Source organism: Lynx rufus, unplaced genomic scaffold (assembly GCF_022079265.1).
Source record: "Lynx rufus isolate CCGP_SWC_20201006 ecotype Redwood Valley unplaced genomic scaffold, mLynRuf1.p SCAF_31, whole genome shotgun sequence".
Classification (NCBI taxonomy): Eukaryota; Metazoa; Chordata; class Mammalia; order Carnivora; family Felidae; genus Lynx; species Lynx rufus.
Window position 1 is genome coordinate 3,471,375 of NW_025814847.1, and position 20,724 is coordinate 3,492,098.

A 20,724-nucleotide genomic window follows, 5' to 3' on the forward strand; every position below is an offset into this window, starting at 1 on the left:
GGCGGGAGTTCGAGTCCGAGGAAGGATTAAGGGTCGCGCAGAGAGCCAAGAGGGAAACCCGCCTCTGACGCGAGGACTCCTGGGATGAGTAGTTTCTTCGGTCCTCTGACAATTCCTCAGGGGACCACAAGCCCCATCGGTCACCGCGGTAGGCAGCAGACAGTGGGAGAGCATTTCGGTACTTGAAGTTCCCTAGGGTAGACGCGTGGGCGCTAAGACTGCTGGGAGATGTAGTGCTCTTAGGAACCGCAAGCGACGTCGGGAACGAGAGGGAGTCCGCGAGAGTGGTGAATGGGGAAAAGAGCTTAAAGGAAAAGTGAACTCTAAATGAACTGATGCAGCCCCCGAGTGGCCTGAAGCCAGGAATTGGCCTAAAACACCCCAAAAAGAGGCGGGGCCCGAGAGACCTGTGCAAAATTGGGAGATGAGTGAGAAAGAAGTGAGACTTAGGGCCTAATAATAAACGTCTGAGAGCTGAAATGAACGTGCCCCGCGTGGGGAGGTGACTCCCTCGCCCTGACCAAGGTGCACGCCCAGGAGTGACCCTTCGCTGTCCAGCCTGGGGTCTCCCCGCGACAGCCGGCGGAGAGACAGATGCGCAGGGTCTGGCAGCAGCACCGCGTGCCTCCCGAGTGCCCTTGGGAGACCCGAGGCATCACCCGAGCGCATCCCCGTCCGCCCGGGCCTCCCGCCTGTCCACCTGCGTGTGTCCTGGGCACCCGTCCCGCTCCGTGCCCGCCGTTTGTTGTCGTGCCTTCGTGTGTGACCTTCTTATCCACCCACGTGTGTGTGTCCTCCAAAGGCTCGCGCCCGCCTGCCTGCGATTCCACACCTGTCCACCTGTGACTCTGTTTCCTTTCTTCTTTATCCATCTTTGCCTCTTCCTGTCCGCCTGTGACTGGATGTCGTCTATTGTCATCTCTGTGTGTGTCTTTCCCATGCCGATCCACTTCTGTGGGCGCCCCCTCCCCACTCTGGGAGAGCAGAAGATTCTACTGAGCTCAGCCCCTGAAAACTGTTGAAGTTTGGGGAGGAGGCCAAAAAGGAAGATGGAAAGGATGATGGGGGGCCGGGGGTGATGGCCACAAGGAAGAGCGACAGTGACAGGCCCAAGCTTGAATCTTCCATCGCTCAAGCCTACATGACCCCTCCCTGCCAGCTTACTCCATGTCTGCAATCTCTCCCCGCCTTCAGAGCCAGACCAATATGCCACTTCCACCAACCCTCCTTTCATCTGTTTGCTCCCCACTCTGCATGCACAGAACATTCTTTCTACACGCCAGTTCTTACTGGGCCTAAGATCCCTGGGGGAGCTTCTTAAAAACACAGATCTTGGAGCGCCTGGGTGGCTCAGTCCAGTTGAGCGTCCAACTTCGGTTCAGGTCATGATCTTGAGGTTGGTGAGTTCAAGCCCCGCATGGGGCTCCGTGCTGACAGCTCAGAGCCTGGAGCCTGCTTCGGATTCTGTGTCTCCCTCTCTCTCTGCCCCTCCCCCATTCACACTCTGTCTCTGTCTCTCAAAAATGAATAAATGTTAAAAAAAAAAAATTTAAACAAGCTCTATGCCCAATGTGCGGCTCAAATCACGACCTCAAGATTGGGGGTCACATGCTCTACCAACTGAGCCAGCCAGGTGCCCCTGAAGGAATATTTACAGCAAACTTCGCAGACCTGAAGGAAAAGGGTTTTCCGATTGAAAGGTCTACCAGCTGCTCAGCATAATGGATAACAAGGGCCCGGCACCATTGGGGAATTTCAGAACACCGGAGACAAAGAGAAGATCCTGCGAGCTCCCTCTGGAAGACTGCGAACTTCCTAACAGTCGCTCTGGAAACTACCTGACAGCGGAACCAGTCAGAAGGAAAAATGTTTCCAGCCTGGAATTCGACTGGGAGACCATCAATCGAGTGGGCAGGCAGAATAAAGACACTTTCAGGCCGGTGGGTTCTCAAAATAACTTCTGTTACAAACACCTTTTCTCAGGAAGTTACTAGAGGATGTTTCCATCCCAAAACTGGGGGGTGGGGGCGGATTATTCTTGAAAGAGAAACACCCATGATGTAGAAAACACACAGAAGTGGGCAGGGCCCCCAGGGTGCTGGGGGACGGAAGTGCCAGGAGGGCAGCTGGGCCCCAGGTAGGTGAAGGCCGCCTGTCAGTCTGGTTCGGGACAGATGGCTTCAGGGACCACGCCAGCAAGAATTTGAAATCGATGGTGTATCTGATGTGTCCAAATATTTTGAGAAGAGATTGAGTGGAAAAGGAGAGATTTTGTGGCTGATTTGGTGAGAACCTAGAAATACAAACAAACAAACAAAAACAAAAATAGGTGCCCCGGGGGCTCAGGTCATGATCCCACTGTTTGTGAGTTCGAGACCCACATCAGGCTATGTGCTGACAGCTCAGAGCCTGGAGCCTGCTTCAGATTCTGTGTCTCCTTCTCTCTCTGTCCCCTCCCCCGCTCACTCTCTGTCTCTCTGTCTCTCAAAAATAAACTTAAAAAAAAAAATTAAGGAACAAAAATAGTTGACAACTTAGAGAAAACAATGTTATACGTAAAAGGAAAATAATATGGCGCAGATGTAACTGACATGTGAACCTGAGTGTTCATACGACAGACATGATCACGGGACTGTACTGGGATGATGGGAACTTGGGGGACAGGAAACGTCTATGTGGCTGAGACGGAGAGAGGAAAGAGCAAGATATATTCCAGAGGGTTCTGTCAATAGATAACGCCCACAAGAGAAAAATCAAGATATAGCCATCACAGCGTGTTGCTCAGAAATATGGGAATAAATCGCCAAACGTTAGTCAAAACGGCTTGAATGTTGAACGTTGTTGTCTCGTGCTGGACCCGGCAGCACACATCCTGAATGTTGTTGTCGCTGGAGAGGGAAGAGAGGAAAGTGGGGGCTGGGACCACTGTTTTTGATTAAAACTTAGAGACCTCTGTTTCTTTTAAACCACAGGCATCTGTGACTTTAAAACAGCAGCAACAAATCTCCGCACAGAAGTGGAGACCCCCTAACCTCCGGCTCCTGATTTGCTTTCACGGTTGGTCCACACATGACCCTCTCTGGTCTCTCTTGAAAACTGTGTATGGATGTAACCAACACCCCGTCCCTCCCAGCCGATGACTCCCACTGATCTGCGCTTCCCCGCGCTCCCCTTCCCGCTCAGGGTCCCCTCCTCCCCCAACGCTAGGTATCCACTCTCCCGAAAACTTTTCCATGTATATCCAGTTTTTTTTTTCGCATCCATATGTACAACTGAAAATACACTGGTCATTTTTAGCTGTGTCTAACTTTACCAAAAGGGTATCAAGCTGTAATGACTTTTCCTTTCCCACGCAATGTCATATGCCTTAGATGTATCCACATTGAACACGTCTGTTATTTTTTGTTTTGGTACTACTTTGTACGAACACACAACTTATCTATCCATTCTGCTAGTGAGCATCTGAATTGCGCCTCGGTGTTTGCTGTTATGAGCAAGGTGACGATGGTCTTTCTCCACGTCTCCTGGTGCGCGCGCACAATGGTTTCTCTCGTGTACACCCCTGGGAGTGGAGATCATAGCGTATGTGAATGTCAGACCTTACAACGTGCCATCAGACTGATTTCCAACATGTAAGTGACTGTCCACCTCCTGCTGGGTGAGCATACGTGGCTTCTTACTGGGGTCTTGATGGGAATTTACCAATCACCACTGATAATAAAGTAACATTAGTAATGACTAATGACATTAGTAACTGGTGTCCTCTCACATGTGTTGACCATATATTTTTTTTAAGTGTATTTCTTTATTTTGACAGACAGAGAGAGGCAGAGAGGGAAGGAGAGAGGGAATCCCAAGCAGGCTCCGCCCTGTCAGCACAGAGCCCAATGCGGGGCTCGGTCCCACTCACTGTGAGTTGAGGACCTGAGCCGAGATCGAGAGTCGGATGCTTAACCGACTGAACCCCCCCCCCACCCAGGCGCCCCTGTAATTTTGTTCTTACGTGAAATTGTTATTTGTGAATTTTGCCCATTTTTCAGTTGCGTTGTTCCTCTTTACTGATTTGTACGTGTTCTTTGTATAGTCTTGACATAATCTTAGGTTGGTTTGCATGAATACTTTGAAAAAACAAAGAAACGCACCGAAAAATAAAGGAGGGAGGGTGAATTTGGAGAAAACTGGAAGCTTCCATACTGGACCACGAAGTCAGGTGCGTGAGGGTGACGACGGCACCCAGGGCCGCCCCAGCCGCCTGTCTTACTCATTTCCAGACCCGCCCTTTCCCCCCAAAACTCACCTGCTGTCGGGCACAACACCTAACAATGCCCGAGGAACTGCGTGGGGCAAAGGAATGAATGAAGCCCCAGGCCATAGGCAGCGTGGTGGCAGAAACGGCCTTTCAGTACCCGATTGCCATCTGTCCCCGTAGAAGCCACCACCGCCTCCTCCAGTAGGGCCAATCCTGCTGTCCGGTGGAGGGAGGCTCTCTCTCCCCTGAGAGGGAGGGACCAGGAGCGAGCCCGCCAGGGCTCAATCTTACCAGGGCAGGAAGGGGCCCTGACCCCTCCTTAGCAAGCACCTCCCAGGCTCCTCCCCTCCCCACGCGTCTGTCCCTGGGGTCCCAGAGGCCACACTCCAGGTGAGAGAGGGCTGCGGCGTGCGGCCACACGTGATTGGGGCCCTGACACTTCTGTGGCCCTGACCCTGGCCCCAGACCTCGTTCCTTTACGCCGCAGGGACTTAGGGGAAAGCAGACACACCGGGGGTTTGTGGCTGCACAGAACGGCGGGCGGCCCATCCAACCTGGGCACTTCTGGCGGTAAGCAGCGAGGTTACTTCCAGAACCACTTGTGGGCAAACACCACAGTGGTGAACCACCGTGCGCCCTCTTCCAGTTTGCAAATTACAGAGCAACCTGGAGATCCTTCGCCCAGAGCGGATGGCGTGCACACAGGCTTCTTCGCTACAGCATCGTTGGTTGGTGTTACCACAAGAGAGGAAGGAACCTGAACGTCCACCAACGGGGGACTGGCTAAGTCATCGCGACAGGAGGAATCGTGAACTGTCACGCAGCCGTCACAATGAATGGGACAGACCTTTGTGGCCGACGTGGAAGGGGTCCCACCGTAAACTGCTTAAGTAAAAGCGCAGAACGGTGCATATGGGATGCTGAGATCTGTGTGCAGGAATCCGCTTTGTGTTGGCTTCAAAGTTACATAGGAAACGACTGGAAGAACACATACAAAATTGGTCATATTTTCGTCTCTAAGAAGAAAACTGGGGCAGCTAGGAGATAGAGATACCGTGGAGACCGCTTTCTTCAAAGGCACCTTCTTTACCTCCTGAGTCTCGTATCGTAAACGTGTATTAATTACTTATCCAAAAAACGAAACTGAGTTTTGACAACGGCGATGCGGGCCTCATGGCGCTCTCGAGGGGCTCTGCCCGCTCCTGTCCTGGCAGATGTCACGTCTCTCCCGAGAGCTGAGGAGCTGTTGTCACCACAGTGCTCGGGAGACAAGCCTGGGAGCCTCCTTGGCCTTCCCTTATCGGGCACACGCTCAGCAGCGGCCAAGCTGCACCCTCTCCCCTGACCTGGCAGTCCCAGGCCTTTTTAGAAGCTTCTAGAAGTTCAGCTATGCTCATGTTTCTCTCCTGCCCAAACCCTTTAATGGCTCCCACCGTCAACCAATTAAATCTAAATTCTGGGGACTCGGGCCCAGGCATTAGCTGTTTTTTTGTTGTCGTTTTTTAAGCACGTTCTATGCCCAACGTGAGGCTTGAACGCACGGTCTGAGATCAGGAGTCACACACTCTACCGGCTGAGACAGCGAGGCACCCCTGCACTGGTACCTTTTTTTTAATTCTTCAAGTGACTAATGTACAGCCCAAGTGGAAAGTCACTGCCTTGGAGCAGTGCCGTCCAAGCAAATGGTCTGTGATAACAGAAAAGTTCCATGTCTGTGCTGTCTGATAGGTGGCCACGAGCCATGTGAGGCTACCAAGCGTTTGAAACGTGGTTTGAATGGCAGAGGAACTGAGTATTTAATTGTGTTTAATATTAAACAATTTAAGTTTCAAGAGTCCAACAGATTGGACAGCACAGTCCTAGAGAACGAATCCAGTGAGTTTCACTTTTTGTAGAACAGAGCCCTCTTTTATTTTTTTAAAATTTTTAAAATTGTTATTTATTTTTGAGACAGAGACGGTGCGAGTGGGGGAGGAACAGAGAGAGAGGGAGACACATTCCAAAGCAGGCTCCAGGCTCCGAGCTGTCAGCACAGAGCCCGATGTGGGGCTCGAACTCCCGAACCGCGAGACCATGACCTGAGCCGAAGTCGGACGCTCAACCAGGTGAGCCACCCAGCCTCCCCAACAGAGCCCTCTTTTTAAAAAATATTTTTTTAGGGGCACCTGGGTAGCTCAGTCGGTTGAGCATCCGACTTCGGCTCAGGTCATGATGTCGTGAGTTCAAGCCCCACTTCGGGCTCGCTGCTGTCAGCCTGCCAGCACAGAGCCCGGTTTGGGTCCTCTGACCTCCCTCCCCCGCTTGCACTCTCTCCAAAATAAATCAATATTAAAAAAAAAATTATTATGAAGGATATTATACCTATAGAAGAGTTAGAACATATGCATTTTTTAAGAAAAATATCTAATATTGTACTAGCAGCTGAGGGCTAACGCATAGCAGCCAACCATGCACCAGGCACCGTTCTAAGCATTTCCACAGAGCACACACATGAACTGATTCTAGTCAGCCCTTTCCCAGATGAGAGAGTTGAGGCACAGGAAGGCTGGGTAACCGGTGAGTGAGTGAGCGGTGGGGCTGGGACTGGAGCCCAGCCAAGCGGCCCCCACGGCGGCAGGTGCCAGCTTTTTTTTTTTTTTAATTTTTTTTCAACGTTTTTATTTATTTTTGGGACAGAGAGAGACAGAGCATGAACGGGGGAGGGGCAGAGAGAGAGGGAGACACAGAATCGGAAACAGGCTCCAGGCTCTGAGCCATCAGCCCAGAGCCTGACGCGGGGCTCGAACTCCTGGACCGTGAGATCGTGACCTGGCTGAAGTCGGACGCTCAACCGACTGCGCCACCCAGGCGCCCCAACAGGTGCCAGCTTTAACAGGCACATGCTGTTGCCTGAGCAGCCGGGGGCAGGGGAGCCCATCTTCTCAAAGTGCATAGCACTGAGAATCTAATAGAACAATAAATACCGTGATAAGACATTTATCAGGCACTTACTATGTTCCAGGCTCTGCGCAAACACTTTAAATACGTTCCTTCATTCATCTCTCATCACAACCCCTCTTTACAGACACGCAAACTGAGACTTGGCGGTTAGGTAGCTCTCCTAGAGTGGCGGTGCTGGAGAGGGTGCTGGGACCAGGTCACTTGGCCACTCAGACTCTTGGTAACATGCAGAAATGCACGTTTCCGCCTTTACGTTGGCTGGCATGTGTTGGGGGGCAGTGCAGACACGGTTTTGGAAACCACTGGTCCAGGGGTGCCTGGGGGGCTCAGTTGGGTAAGCATCCGACTCTTGATTTTGGCTCAGGTCATGATCTCAACATTGTGAGACCAGCCCAGCATGGAGCCCGCTTAAAATTCTCTCTCTCTCCCTCTGCTCTTCTCCCCGGCTGGTGTTCTTTCTCTCAAAAAAAAAACAAAAAAACAAACAAACAACCCAAAAAACAAAAACAAAAACAAAAACAGCCACCCTGGTCTGAACTAGCCATCTTCCTTCCCTTCCTCCACTTCACAGAGCATATAACTGGTGGTAGGGGGTGGGGAGGGGGTCATACAGAGCCAGCACAGGAGCGGAACCTCTAACTTAGGCGGTCAAAGGAAGGCAACTAAACTTTCCTTTGAACCAATTAAGCATCTGAGGTTTTCACAGAGGCAAATCTTTTCACTTCAGGACACCCCATAAGGTAGCTATTTGTATCACATTAAAAACAAAATTTAATGTTTATTTACTTTTGAGAGAGAGACAGAGACAGAGTGTGAGAAGGGGAGGGGCAGAGAGAGAGAGAGGGAGACCCAGAATCGCAAGCAGGCTCCAGGCTCTGAGGTGTCAGCACAGAGAGCCCGACGCGGGGCTCGAACCCATGAACTGTGAGATCATGACCTGAACCGAAATGGGACACTTAACCAATGGAGCCACCCAAGGGCCCCTATTTGTATCAGGTTGTTACAGTGGAAGGGAATTTTGTTTAGAAATTCTGTCTAAGCCATTTGCCAAAAGCGGGATTCAAACCAGTTACCCCAACAGGCAAACCCAGGTCGTTTCTACTAGACCTCACTGCCCACTCCCCTAGCACCCAGCACAGAGCATCCTGCACACCTCCCTCCCTGGGTCCCTCCCTCCCTGGGGACACTAAGTATCCCACCACTCCCCTGACCTAGCAAGGTCCAGAGACTTGGCCTCGGAACCCTAGAGCTAGCTCTGCACCCCCAGGCTTCTCTGCTGTGGGGCCCCAAGTCCCCTGACTTCTGTCCTGACCTCCCTCTCACACAAAAGTGGAACCAGGCACCAGCCTCCACAGAAGGATTCCACTGAGACATTTGTGAATCGGTTCCAAGCGGGGCTGGGCACCTAGGGGCCTGTGACCTGTGCATTTTAGCTCCTACCCCTCAAATGGTGATGCAAACTAGAAGCATCAGCACCTTGGGGGTCGTGAGAAATGCAGCCACCCCAAGCCTACCGAGTTAGAATCCTCTCTTGGAGAGGATTCCCAAAAGATTCGTTTGCACACTGAAGTCTGCAGAGCAGGAGTTAGACCTGACTCCCCGGGGAAGCCGGCTTATGCCTGGCCACCTGTGTAACTGACCCTCTGCAGCTCTGGGCTCATTGTTAGGGCCAGCTGTGAGGTGGTTGAGGATGTTATTGTAAGGAGAACTTGGATATTACATTGCAAGCAAGGCCTGGGAGCTTATGGCAACAAAGGGAACCTGGTTGCTTCCTTTCAACCTTGATCTGCACGGTGGTCTCAATGCCGGGGCCCAAGAGATCTGCTGGAGAATTCTGAAGTCTGGCAGCCACCTCCCAACAGGCTATTAAGATGCAACAAAGTGGGGAAATGGATAGAGCTCTTGGTTTTAACGAACTGGGCTACGCGACATCGTTAAACAGTTTGAAACATGCTTGTTGCCCTCAAACTCTGCACATTTATAACAACTGGCCTGGACGCTTCAAGGAAGCGTGTTGTGACACAGGGCTTTCCGAAACATCTTCGAAAACTTGTGACAAGACTCTGGGCTAACAACAGTAAGAACAAACAAAAGCATTAGCCTGACAGAATGCGGACTATCACACTAACATTTCAAACTGGAATGCTTTGCAAAGTAAACACCAACTGGAGTCTGGCTGCTTGCTCTGTTGCAACAAGTTTGGATTTGCTTTTGAAACAAATCGACAAGTCCGCGCGGAGGCTGGGGCCACGCATCGCAACAAGAGTGGCCCTCTGGGCCAGCAGCGCCTGGGACAGGGCCGGGGGGACTCCTATCCCAAGGGGGAATTATGCCGGGAGGCCGCACTGTTATAAAGGCAAAACTTGTAACACGCATTGCCGTAAGGATGTCGTGTGTAGGGACAGCGGGCTGATAGGAAGGGCGCTGTAACAGCCGCGGGCCTCCGCTAATAAGTAGCCACCCCATGCCTCAGACGGTGTCAGGGCAGAATGTTATCCCACCTCGCAGGTGAGGAAACTGACTGAGGAAAGTGCAAGGAAGGGATCCGGGTTCTCAGGAGGAAGGCACGTGGACGTGGGCCTTCTGGGCTTCTTTGCAGGGAGATCTTGCATATGCTTTGAGGTCGGATCGGGAAACTTGTGCGAAGAAAAGCACGCTTATGTTACCTATTCAAATCCAGAATATCTAGTTGCAAGATGTTAAGGATCTGGAAGTGCGGGAAGAGATCCAGGTTGTCTTATCTGAGACCACACAGGTGTCTGGATTTGAGCGAATCCCAGATCGACGGTGACAGCAGACCAAAGAAGTAATGACAGGAGTCCCGTTTGGCTTAACGGGGAGAGACCCGAGTTCAAGGGTTGGTTCTACCACTTGTGACCACAGAACCTAGGTTACGATGTCGTCTCTGGAATCCGGCAAAATCACTCTTGGGAGACCCAGATCCGAGTCATCAACTTTGGGAAGCCTTCAAAGAGTCTTCCCCAGTACCCGCCCCCCACCCCCCGCCGCCCCCCGCAAGAAGCAGTGCCCTCTGCTCCCCAAGCTTCACGGCTTGGTTTACTGATGGTCTGGGGTTTACTGGCATTGTACGGTCTCTTCCCCGCGAGAACAGGGCTCGTCTCTGCGGGCTGAGCTGGCGGCGGAGCCCAGATCGCTTTTGCCAGGAAGCAGCACCCAGAACGTGGCCGCTTTGTACCCCAAGCCCTCGGACACCTCCCGGCTTCCAAACTGGAGCCTCGCCCCTCAGCCGAGGCCGCTGCGGGGCGCACAGCCCGCCGTTCGGACCCCCGGCGATCCGCACGTCGGCGGCCGGCGCGCACTGCGGGCGCAGGGCAGGGACCCACACGGGCCCCCCGCGGCCGCGTCGGGCCCCGCGAGCCAGCGCCCCCGGGCCAGGGGAGGGGCGCCAGGCCGCTCCGTCCAGCCGGGCGCCAACTCCTCCCGGCCGGCTTGCGGGCGGGCGCCCCCCGACAGCTGCACACAAAGCCCGCTCGGCGAGCTCGGCGCTCGGCTCCTCAGGCCTGTGCCGCCGCGCGCCGCCGGGCGGCCCCGGGTTGGGCGTCGGGCCGCGGCAGGCCCGGGGCGCCGAGCGCCGCGCGCATCGAACCGGCGCGGGAGGGGGAGGGGAGCGGGGGAGGAGGGGGAGGGGGCCGGCGGGGGAGGAGGAAGAGGCCTCGCGCCGAGGAGGGAGCAATTGAATTTCAAACACAAACAACCGCACGAGCGCGCAGCACCGCGCCGCCGCATCCGCGCCCGCCCCGTCCGAGCGGCGCGGGCGCACAGCCGTGGCCGCGCCGGAGCTGGGGCCGGGGGCCGCCATCGAGGCGGGGGCCGCTCGAGGGCCGGAGCGCAGCGGCGCCGCCACCGCCGCGCGCGCAAACTTGGGCTCACGCTCGCCGGCGCGGCGCGGAGCCCGGGGCGCCCGGAGCCCCGCCATGTCGCGCTCCAACCGGCAGAAGGAGTACAAGTGCGGGGACCTGGTGTTCGCCAAGATGAAGGGCTACCCGCACTGGCCGGCCCGGGTGAGCAGCGCGGCCCGCCGCCCCGGCCCCGGGCTGGGTTGCGTAACACTCGGGAGGACGCGGGCGCCGCGCGCGGAGGGGCGCGGGCGGGGGGCGGCCGAGTCCCCGGCTCGCTGCGAGCGCCTCCTCGCCCCCCGCCGGTTACATAATGGTGGGGGCGGGGGCCCCGGCGAGCGCGGCGTCCGCGCGGCCCCCCCCCTCCCCCCGAGCGCGGCGGCGCGGGGCGCGCGGCCTGGGCTGGGGCCGTCGGGAACCCCTCCCGGGCGCCCCGGGACCCGCTTAGAGACCCCCGCTGCCCTCCCCGATCGCTGCCCCCGCTCAGACCCTGCTAGGAGCGAGAAGGTAGCGGGAGGGTCCCAGCCCGGGGAGGGATCTGCGGAGGCGGAGTTCGCTTCTGGAAAACTTTGGTTTGGGGCGGCCGCGAGAGGTCTGAAGTTGGGAGGGTCGAGGAATGTTTGGGGGCGGCGTGAGAGGGGATCTACTTGGCTCGGAAATTAGTTGCCAGAACCCTTCGCTGCTCAGCCCCACAAAAATAGCCCTCCATATGCTGCCAGCTCAAATTGGGGGCTGAGGGTGGCAGGGCCCCTGGGAGGCCGGCAGGTCCAGTCCAGGCTGCCCGTTCCTGGAGGTGGGGGGGCCCCAGCTGCTTCTCCCCTTAGATAGGAGCCTCCCGCCGCAACGGCCCAGTGTGCCATGTGGTTGACTGAGCCCGCCAACTTGAGGGCCTGCCCCCCCCCCCCAGCACCTGGCCAGGTGGGAGGGTGGGGCCCAGAAGCCCAACCTGCTGTGTTCCTCAGGTTTCCCCTAAGGACTGGGACAGCCCAAGGAGGGAAGGAGGGAGGGGAGGTTGCTGGAGGAGTTTGGGGGTGTTACAGGGGGCAGCGCCTCTGGCAACTTCCAAGTTGGTCTGGAGAGGCCTTTGCAGTTGGGTGCAGTCGTGACCCTGTGCCCTGGAGGTAGGACTCTGGGCAGTGAAATAGGGCCGAGGGCAGTGGGAGGAGGGAGCTTTCTAAGCCAGGGGGCCAAGTGCGGAACTGCTTCCAGGCTTTAGGTTACGGTTCTCCATGTGAGTCTGTGTCTTTATCTGGCCCGACCCTGCTTGGAGCCTGGGAAGTTGCCCCAGGCTGTGCCGGGACCTGTTCAGAGGGCCAGGCCAACTTTGGGGCCACTCAGAAAATCCAGGAGTCCCTTCCTCCCCCTGTACCCTCTTCGAGGAGTATGCTTAACCCCATATGCTTTGAGCTCCCTGTTCCCTGAAACTTCTAGATGTCCGGACACTGGAATGGAAACGAGGGGCTCTCTCAGCTTCCAGGGCCTTCTAAGTGCCTGGGCTGGGGGTTAGGGGGGTTGTGAGGAAGCAGCCGCAGACAGCCTTGCGTGTGTGTTGGGGTATGCGGCCTGTGAACACTTGTGTACTTTACTCTGTACCTTTGATCCGTCCGGCTTCTTGGCCCAGATGCCAAGGCCCTGTTGGGCAGGGCAAGAACTGAACCCAGGTCTCTGCTGCGGCTCCTACCTCCTGGGGGGGGGGGGGTGTGGGACAAAGTCTGGAGGCTGGGCCAGGCCCCAGGGAAGCCGTGCAGCTGGAATGTGGGTTGCAGGGAACTCCTTCTGGATCAGGAAAGAAAACAGTGAGGGGGACACAGAGGGGCCCACATTGGCCCCTATGAGGTAGACCTTCCAGGTTTCTGGTGGCCTTTAGGGTGAGGCCGCCCTTGGGACTGGGGATGCCATTTAGTCTTGTCTTCATCCTTCCTCGGCCTCCAGGACAGAAGGGCGGGACCAGGGGGCAGTGCCTTCCTGTTGAGGCCTGGACCTTTCAGATAGAGCGAGGCTTGGGGAGGGGAGGTCAGACTGGATCTCCAAGAGATAGGGAGGGTGCCACCCTCTGCCTGTGCTCCAGCTTTCGATTGTGACATCTGGGGATCGGTGCACCCAAGGCTCTTATCTCCCACATAGATCCTTCTGGCACGCCAAAAGAGCTGACAAATCTGGGTCTCCTCTCCACGTGTGGATGCGGTCTTAGCCCCTAGAGGGGCAGAGTGAAGGGGCCTGGCCTTTCCTGAGACCAAAGAGGAGTAAGGGGGCCTCGTGGATGGCCAGGTGGAGGCCGCTGAGTGGGTTTTCCTTCCTCAGCCCCTGCTTCTGGGGAGGACGGCTGACTGGGTGGGACTGGAGAGCCCAGCCAGCCGGAGGGGCCACGTGGTAGGCAAGACCTGTCCCGATTGCAGTGCCACACAACATCTTAACCTTCTCCTTCCCCTCTTCCTTCGGCTTGACTTCTTGGGGGGAATCTCCAAGCACTTAACAACTAACCTTCAAGACTCTGGGATTCCCCCCCACCCCCCCCCCCAGGTTCCTTCCTCCTCTCTCTGCTTCCTGTTTCACAATCCCAGAAAACCTGAGCAGCCACAGGGCCTCACCCAGCTTTCCTCCCTCCCCCACGTCCAGGCACCACCTTCTCTTTTCTGCCTCTTGGGCTTGCCACACTTTCCCGGCCCCAACTGTCTCCTGCCCCAGATTTTCCGGTTCCTGGGTCAGGCCGGGCTGGGCTCTGGGTGTGGTGGTCAGAACCCTGGCTGGCAGTCAGTGTGGCCTTAGCCTTCCCTGCTGTCTTCCTACGTGTGGACAGGCGGTCCCCGACTTGGCTCTGGTCCGAGACTGGGGAGAGGTGTTCAGTCTCCTCCCCCATTCCTCACCTGGGGTCCCTCATCAGGCTTCAGCGGGTGGCCATGAGCCCTGGGGGCGGGGGGGGGGGGCAGCTTTTCCTGCCCTCGGGTCTGTCTGATGGAGCCAGGCACATACAGAGGGTTGGGCCTGGAGTGGATGGGCCCCCGCCTGGGAGAATTAACCTGCCTGGATTTCTGGAATGGCTGAGAAGTAGCAGACCCCCCTCCCCCGTTGACCAGTAGAGGGGGTGCGGCAGGGTCCCTAGCACTGGTCCGGCCCCACCCTGCCCCGCTTACCCTTGACTCACTTGTTGTGAGTCACGGTGTGGATATAAAGGCACCGCCTGGGAGACATATGTCTGTATTGGGGGTACAGGCCTCCCTTGAGACCTCACGTCCTCCATACGCAGTAAAGAACTGCCCTTCACTTTGAAACGCGAGAAACGAGGTTTCCTTTGTAGCTTGAAGGATGGAAGGGACTTTTCCCCTTTTTGAGGTGAGGGGTTGAGGATTCCACTGAGTGAAAACAGCCCACTTGTCCTGGCGCTTCCCCCACAGGTACCACCGTCAAGGTGAGGCCGGGAGCAGGGTGACCCTTTTGGGGTCGAAGGCCCCTGGCTTCCCTCTGAACTCCATACCCACCCTTTATTTGGCTAGAAGTCAGCAGGGCGGGTGTATCTGGCGTGTGGTTCTATTTTTAATTCTCATCCATTCTTTTGTTTCTCCTCCGCCCCTGAGGCTGGGCAGCTGGTGGCCTCCTGGGTCCCCTGTCACACCGCTCAGCTGCCTGGGAGTTCACTTTACATGGGAAAGCCCTGTGGGGCAGCGCTTTGAGGGCTGTGCTCCTGGAGAGAGCTTCCTGTCCCCTCCTGTCTGACCCTTCCTTCACCCCACCCCCTCTCCTGAGCCTCAGTTTCTTCCCTTTCACCCTTCTTGCGCCTTGAGGCCCTGGCTCAGGTGTGAGCCCCGAGCACGAGGTTCCCTGTTGCACCCCCAGGAAGGCCCTCTCGCCCCCCACCCCTGCCCTGGGTCCTGGGGTCGAGATGGGTGGAGAAGAGGCCTAGGGGAGGGTTCGTGCTATTGTGCACGTCTCCTGGGACCTCTAAGCCCTGGAGTCTCTCTCTCTCTCTTTTTTTTTTTTTTTTTTTTTTTTGCCTCGCCCCCCTCTGAGAGGAGGGTGGGGAGCCAGCTGGTCACAAGACCCAGGTGTCCTGGCCGAAGACTGGCTCCTCCTCCTCCCGCACCCCAGGCCTGGCTTCCCGAGAAGGGCCTGGGCCCTCCAGCGCTAGCTGCGGTTTCCAGCAGGCTGGGGACCCAGGTGCCAGACTCCAGGCTCAGGGGTGGGGGTGGGGGGTGGGGTGTGTTCGTGTCCCCTCCTCCCCAATCCAGAGTAGGGGGAGGGGTGGTCACATTCCTGGTTGCTGAGTGGCCCCGGGGGCGGGGTGGGTTGTCATGGCGATGGGGATCCTGTTTGTGGGGGGGGAACTGCGTGCCTTTCCACCCCCTGCTATCACACCCCAACCTCCTGGTCATGGGGAGGGCCCAGTTGGTGCTGGGCTTTCCTGAGGGGAGGGGCTGGACTTCTGTCCCCAGAGGCCACAGGGCGAGGGGGGAGGTGCCCAGGAACCTGAAGACTCCGTGCCTGGAGCCCGGTGCCCCTCCGTTCCCTGCCCGGGGCTCCGCCCCCTCCTGGGTGTGTCTCCGCGCCTTCTCGGCACCCCGCCTCCCTGTGTCCCCAGGCCCCCAGGTCAGACACTGTGTCCCAGTCCTGGTGGTGTTAATCGATGCCTCAGGCTGTCTGTCTCTGTCCTAAATGCGCGTGGGGCCCCAGTCAACATGGCCACCTGGCCCGTGTCCGGCGGGAAGCCAGGCAGCCGAGGCGGCTGCTGCAAGTGTTGCTGGGAGTTGTAGTCCCCCCACCCCCAGCTCGCTTGGCCTGGGCTCTCCTGGCCTGATCTGGGGAGGCTGTTGGGGCCACTGCCTGTGCGTTTCCTCTGACCCCAGATCTCTGCACCTTTCCCTCCTCGTGCCCCCAGGACGTGGCAGGAGACCAACTCTGGGACCCTCACTAACTTATGTCCTTTGGGGGGGGGGAACCTCAATTTCCTCATCTGTCAAATGAGAGTGTCTGACTATATCAAGAGGCTTTCCAAAGTGTTCCCCAGAAGCTTTTGGGGTTGCTCCCTGGGGGGCGGGGTTGTTGAATAGGCAGCCCCTTGGTCTTGCGCCTCCACGGTAACCAGAGCAGCGGCCTTTATCTGTCTCGTGGATTCATTCAGCAGATCTTCCTGTGAGCCTGCTGTTTGCTGGGCACCTGCTGTCCGGTCTCGGGGCAGGTGCAGGCCAGAGAGTCCACATGGGCGTTGCTCAGATGTTGATGTGGGTGACCATGGCACCGGCCCCCTGAAGGAGAGGTGCTGAGGCTTCTGTGGGGAGCCAGCGGGGCCAGGAGGGGTGGGGGCGCCCTCCGGAGGAAGCCATGCGGGGCTGCGGTTGGAGGGCTCGCCAAGAGTTAGTGAGTGTGGGAGAGCAGAGACCGGGGTGGCCACAGCAGAGAGGGGGAGGGCAGCCAGTGGCCAAGGAGGAGAGCCAGTGCACGTGGGGCAAACCGCATTTAATCCCTGTGGCTTGAGTTCTGTGCCTCTCTCCGTTTACAGATGAGGAAACTGAGGTAGAAGGCAGTTCAGTAAGTTGCCCAAGGCCAGACAGATATCGGTGGCAGCCCTGGGAGTATGGCCTCCTCAGGAAGAGGTGTACGGGGGGCTCTGATCACGAGCGGACTTGGGAAGGTCTCAGCAGGGGCGAAGTGCTGCGCTTGGAAGGCCGCTCTGGCTGCCCTGGGGCCGGTGCGTTGTAGGCAGGCTGCAGTCCCGTGAGGGTGGAGGCCGAGAGCCCGGGGGAAGAGGTGACCACCGGCGCTGGCCGGGACGTGGGCTTGTGGGCAGGTGGAACCGTGCCGTCGGGCTTGAGGAGAGGGGGCCAACTCCAGGTTTCTGCTGGGCCTGCCACCTGGTGGGTGAACAAAGTGCCACCTCTAAAAAGGGTTCAGAAGCCACCTCGGTGACGTGTTGGGCCCCTCTCCGTCGGCTTTTACACAGATATGTCCTGGAGGCCAACCTCGGCCCCAAGTTGTGACCTTAGGACTCCGCTCACACTCAACTTTCCTCATCTTGCTCCCAGATTGACGAGATGCCCGAGGCCGCCGTGAAGTCGACAGCCAACAAGTACCAAGTCTTTTTTTTCGGGACCCATGAGACGTGAGTGAGGGGCCAGAGGTGGGGAGGGCCACGGGCAGAGCGCCGTGGGCCACAGGTGGTGTCGGCGCCCCTTCCCCGCGGCTCAGGCAGGGAGGGCTCCAGAGCACAGTCTCCCCTCTCTCCCCAGGGCATTCCTGGGTCCCAAAGACCTCTTCCCTTACGAAGAGTCCAAGGAGAAGTTTGGCAAGCCCAACAAGAGGAAAGGGTTCAGCGAGGGGCTGTGGGAGATCGAGAACAACCCTACTGTCAAGGCCTCGGGCTACCAGGTGAGCAGCCAGCGGCCCCAAAGACCCCCTGGAAAGCAGGTGTGGCCGCCGGCTCATTTGGAACCCGGGCCCACGCGGGATGCTTGGCTTTCAGGACCGAGAAACCAGGCCTTTCGGGGGGGCAGGAGCTCCTGGGGTGGGGGTGGGGGGCCCTGCAGGAGGGGCTGGGGTTGGGGGAGGCGTGTGGTATCATTGTGCTATTTAGACAGTGGCCTGGGGGGCAAGGACAGGACAGAGGCGGTAAGTGGGGACAGCCCTTTAAGGGACCCGGTGTGAGCGTAGGACTTGGCCTTAACTCTTTCCACGAAGGCTTCCAGGAGGAGGTGCTCGTGAGCCGGGCAGGATGAGGCGGGAGGGTGGGGGGCGGGGGTCGGCGGGGAAAGGGTCCCAGCTCCCTTTGGGAGAAGTTGACCCGAGGTTTTGCCTCCTGCTCCAGCCCTCCCCCCTCCTGCACAGAGCCCTGCCTGCCCGGCCAGTGGGTTTAGCCCGGGGCTAATCCGACAGAGGTGGGTCTCAAATCACTCGTGAGACTGGGCACCTGGGGGGGGGGGCGGGGGCGAGGCGGGAGAAGGAAGGAGTGAGTGGCCGAGGGCGGGTCTGGGGAGGGGCCCCCACAGGCCACGCAGGTGCCACTCAGCCTCTGCTGTCTCTGCGCGCAGTCTGCCCCCAAGAAGAGCTCTGTGGATGAGCCCGAGCCCGAGCCCGAAGCCACGGAGGGTGATGGCGACAAGAAGGGGAGTGCAGAGGGTAGCAGCGACGAGGAAGGGAAGCTGGTCATCGATGAGCCGGCCAAGGAGAAGAACGAGAAGGGGGCGCTGAAGAGGAGAGCGGGGGACCTGCTGGAGGTAACTGATGCCCGCCTGGCCAGCTGCTACTCCAGAGACCCTGCAGTCTGGGGTGGACCAGCCCGTAGTCTGGGGGTCCCTTGCCAAGAAGCTGGGGCACAGGAGACCCTTCAGCGGCAGAGGCCTGAGGAAGGGGGTTGTGGGTATGTCAAGGAAAGAGCCTCTGTGGAAGAGGGGCACGGGTGGGTGGCTGGCACCCCCACTCCTTGGCCTCAGCCCGCCTCGTCTCTGCCAACCCTACCTAGGACTCCCCAAAACGTCCCAAGGAGACAGAAGACCCCGAAGGGGAGGAGAAGGAAGTAGCCCCCTTGGAGGCTGAGAGGCCCCTCCCTGTGGAGGTGGAGAAGAACCGTACCCCCTCTGAGCCCGGCTCTGGCCGGGGGCTTCCTCAGGAGGAAGATGAGGAGTTAGAGGAGGAAGAGGCTGCCAAGGAAGATTCTGAGGCCCCAGGCATCAGAGATCGTGAGAGGTGAGGGAGCCCCCTGCTCTGAGGCAGCTGGGCTTGGGGGTTGACCAGCCACCTGTGGAGGAGGAGGGGGGTCCTGCCACGGAGGCAGGGTGGGCTCTCCCAGGACGTGGTCACTGGCTGGGGTGTGGCCAGCCCAAGGCCACACCCATAACCCTTCTCCCCTCCAACCCTCCCCCCCGCAGCCTGTAGCCACCAATGTTTCAAGAGGAGCCCCTGCCCCGTTCCTGCTGCTGTCTGGGTGCTACTGGGGAAACTGGCCATGGCCTGCAAACTGGGAACCCCACCCCGCCCCGCCCTCCTCTGCCACTTAACTCTCCCCACTCCAAGCCCAGCCCCTGGAGATTGACCTGGATGGGGCAGGCCACCTGGCCCTTGCCTCCAGATCCCCACACCCCTGTGATCTGAGTCAGGGCCATGTGTTCTGCTTCGTGGGCTGCAATGAGGCCATTGTGTCCCTCCCTGCCTGGAGCCGTTTCCCAGGGTATCTGTTGGGGCCTGGACTGGTGGTTTCCACCTCCTGACACCTTCCTGCCCCACCCCCCCCCCCACCCCAGCATTCTGGACCTCTGGATTAGCTGGCATCGGGGGTAGGACTGGAAGGGATGGAGAATAAAACGGCAGGATAGGCTTCTGGGCCTGAGAGGGGCGATCTTCAAGTAGGGGTGGGGGGTCGGCAGGAAGATGGCATCTTCGTGCGCTCCTGTCCCCTCCTCCCGTACCTGTTCTCTCAGCCCCCTAGATTCAGGGGAAGTGGGACAGCTTGTAGGGGAGGGGCTCCCTTCCATAAACCCTTGATGATGGGCAACATCCAACCTTCCTTTTGCTGACCCCAGGAGTTCTGGGAGTCACAGATGATCGTCAGAAGATTTGGGGGCTTCCAAGTTGTTGGGCCGAGGACCTGAGGTCCAGAGGGTTGGCTTCACCCAGCTAGGGTGGGAGCATTGAGGAGCGTCTGTCCCCCTCTGATCTCTGGCCAGAGATAGGATGCCCTGGGGAGACCCCTTAGCTGCCCTTTTCCCTCTCCCCACAGTGCTCAAGGCCATCCTACAGTCACATATGTCACCCAGACATAAAGGAAAAGACACATTTTTTAGGAGATGTTTTTAATAAAAGAAAATTACAAAAAAAAATTTTAAAGACCCCTATCCCTTTGTGTGCCACCCCCACCCCCGGCTCCTTCCCCTCTCTTGCCCCCACTTATGAGGTGCACTGGGAGGCTTCCCTTCTATTTGGGGTTTGATGACTTTTCTTTTTGTAGCTGGGGCTTTGGTGTTCCTTCTGGTGTCCGTTCCCATCACGTCCCTCACCTGGTCTCCTCAGCGTTGTCACCAGATCTGAAACCCACTGGGAGGACAGGGGAATAAGTGCCCTTGCCCAGCCTCTGTAGCGGCCTCTATGCCTCTCTCCCGTCTCCTGTCTCCCCCCACCCCCCACCCCCCCTTGGGCTCTGATGAAAAATTGCTGACTGTAGCTTTGGGACTTTAGCTCTGAAAACCGTAGACGATTTCAGTTCTAGGAAAATAAAACCCGTTGATTACTACATAGGATTTTGACTGATTCTTTGGGTGGGCGGCCGGGGGTGGGGGAGGGGGGGGGTTGGCCATTTCCAGGCCCCCTTCCCAGACGGAGGAAGTGGTGCCAGCCTCCTTTCTCAGGTTGAGAGACAGGAGGGCAAACACCCAGGAATGCGCTGCTCCCAGCAGCCGCCGCTGAACCACCGTCTGCCCTGCTCCCACCTGGGAAGCCTTAAAGGCCTGCACGAGAAGTGCAGTGTGCGTGCTGACCATCCGGCCGCAGCCCCTGGCCGCCACGGAGGGGGGAGGGGCCGCTGTGTTGCTGAGCTTAGGAGCTGGGGATGCCCGCCGCCCTCCGCTGGTGGGGAAGGGCCCGGAGGCTGGTAGCGTGGAACGGCCCGCTACCCCGAGTTGCGCGCAGCGGCTGGACCAGGTCATCGCAGGTGCCTCCCACAGCTGACATTTTGTGACTAGCCCATCGACCGGCAGTGGA

General features: G+C 57.9%; 1 protein-coding gene and 2 long non-coding RNA genes across 3 annotated transcripts; 2 read left to right on the plus strand and 1 right to left on the minus strand.

Annotated features, from left to right (window-relative positions):
• The first annotated feature begins 1,506 nt into the window (after positions 1 to 1,506).
• On the plus strand, positions 1,507 to 3,750 carry LOC124521737 (uncharacterized). The gene is made up of 2 exons (XR_006964592.1): positions 1,507 to 1,940; positions 2,973 to 3,750. It is a non-coding gene; the product is annotated as an uncharacterized LOC124521737 (long non-coding RNA).
• LOC124521736 (uncharacterized) lies at positions 1,942 to 4,499 on the minus strand. The gene is made up of 2 exons (XR_006964591.1): positions 4,298 to 4,499; positions 1,942 to 2,293 (listed from the first exon to the last, which is right to left on the minus strand). It is a non-coding gene; the product is annotated as an uncharacterized LOC124521736 (long non-coding RNA).
• Positions 4,500 to 11,056: 6,557 nt separating this feature from the next.
• On the plus strand, positions 11,057 to 20,257 carry HDGF (heparin binding growth factor). The gene is made up of 6 exons (XM_047092892.1): positions 11,057 to 11,211; positions 17,061 to 17,137; positions 17,265 to 17,403; positions 18,063 to 18,248; positions 18,494 to 18,717; positions 18,900 to 20,257. The coding sequence occupies exons 1-6, from the start codon at positions 11,125 to 11,127 to the stop codon at positions 18,904 to 18,906; spliced, it is 720 nt and encodes a 239-aa protein (XP_046948848.1). The 5' UTR covers positions 11,057 to 11,124; the 3' UTR covers positions 18,907 to 20,257.
• Positions 20,258 to 20,724: the final 467 nt, after the last annotated feature.

Excerpts from the sequence above, each read along its gene's own strand:
- HDGF (XM_047092892.1), top strand. The coding sequence starts at position 11,125 with ATGTCGCGCTCCAACCGGCAGAAGGAGTACAAGTGCGGGGACCTGGTG. Across the intron at positions 17,404-18,062 it reads TCAAGGCCTCGGGCTACCAG|TCTGCCCCCAAGAAGAGCTC; the intron begins GTGAGCAGCCAG and ends CTCTGCGCGCAG. Across the intron at positions 18,249-18,493 it reads GAGCGGGGGACCTGCTGGAG|GACTCCCCAAAACGTCCCAA; the intron begins GTAACTGATGCC and ends AACCCTACCTAG.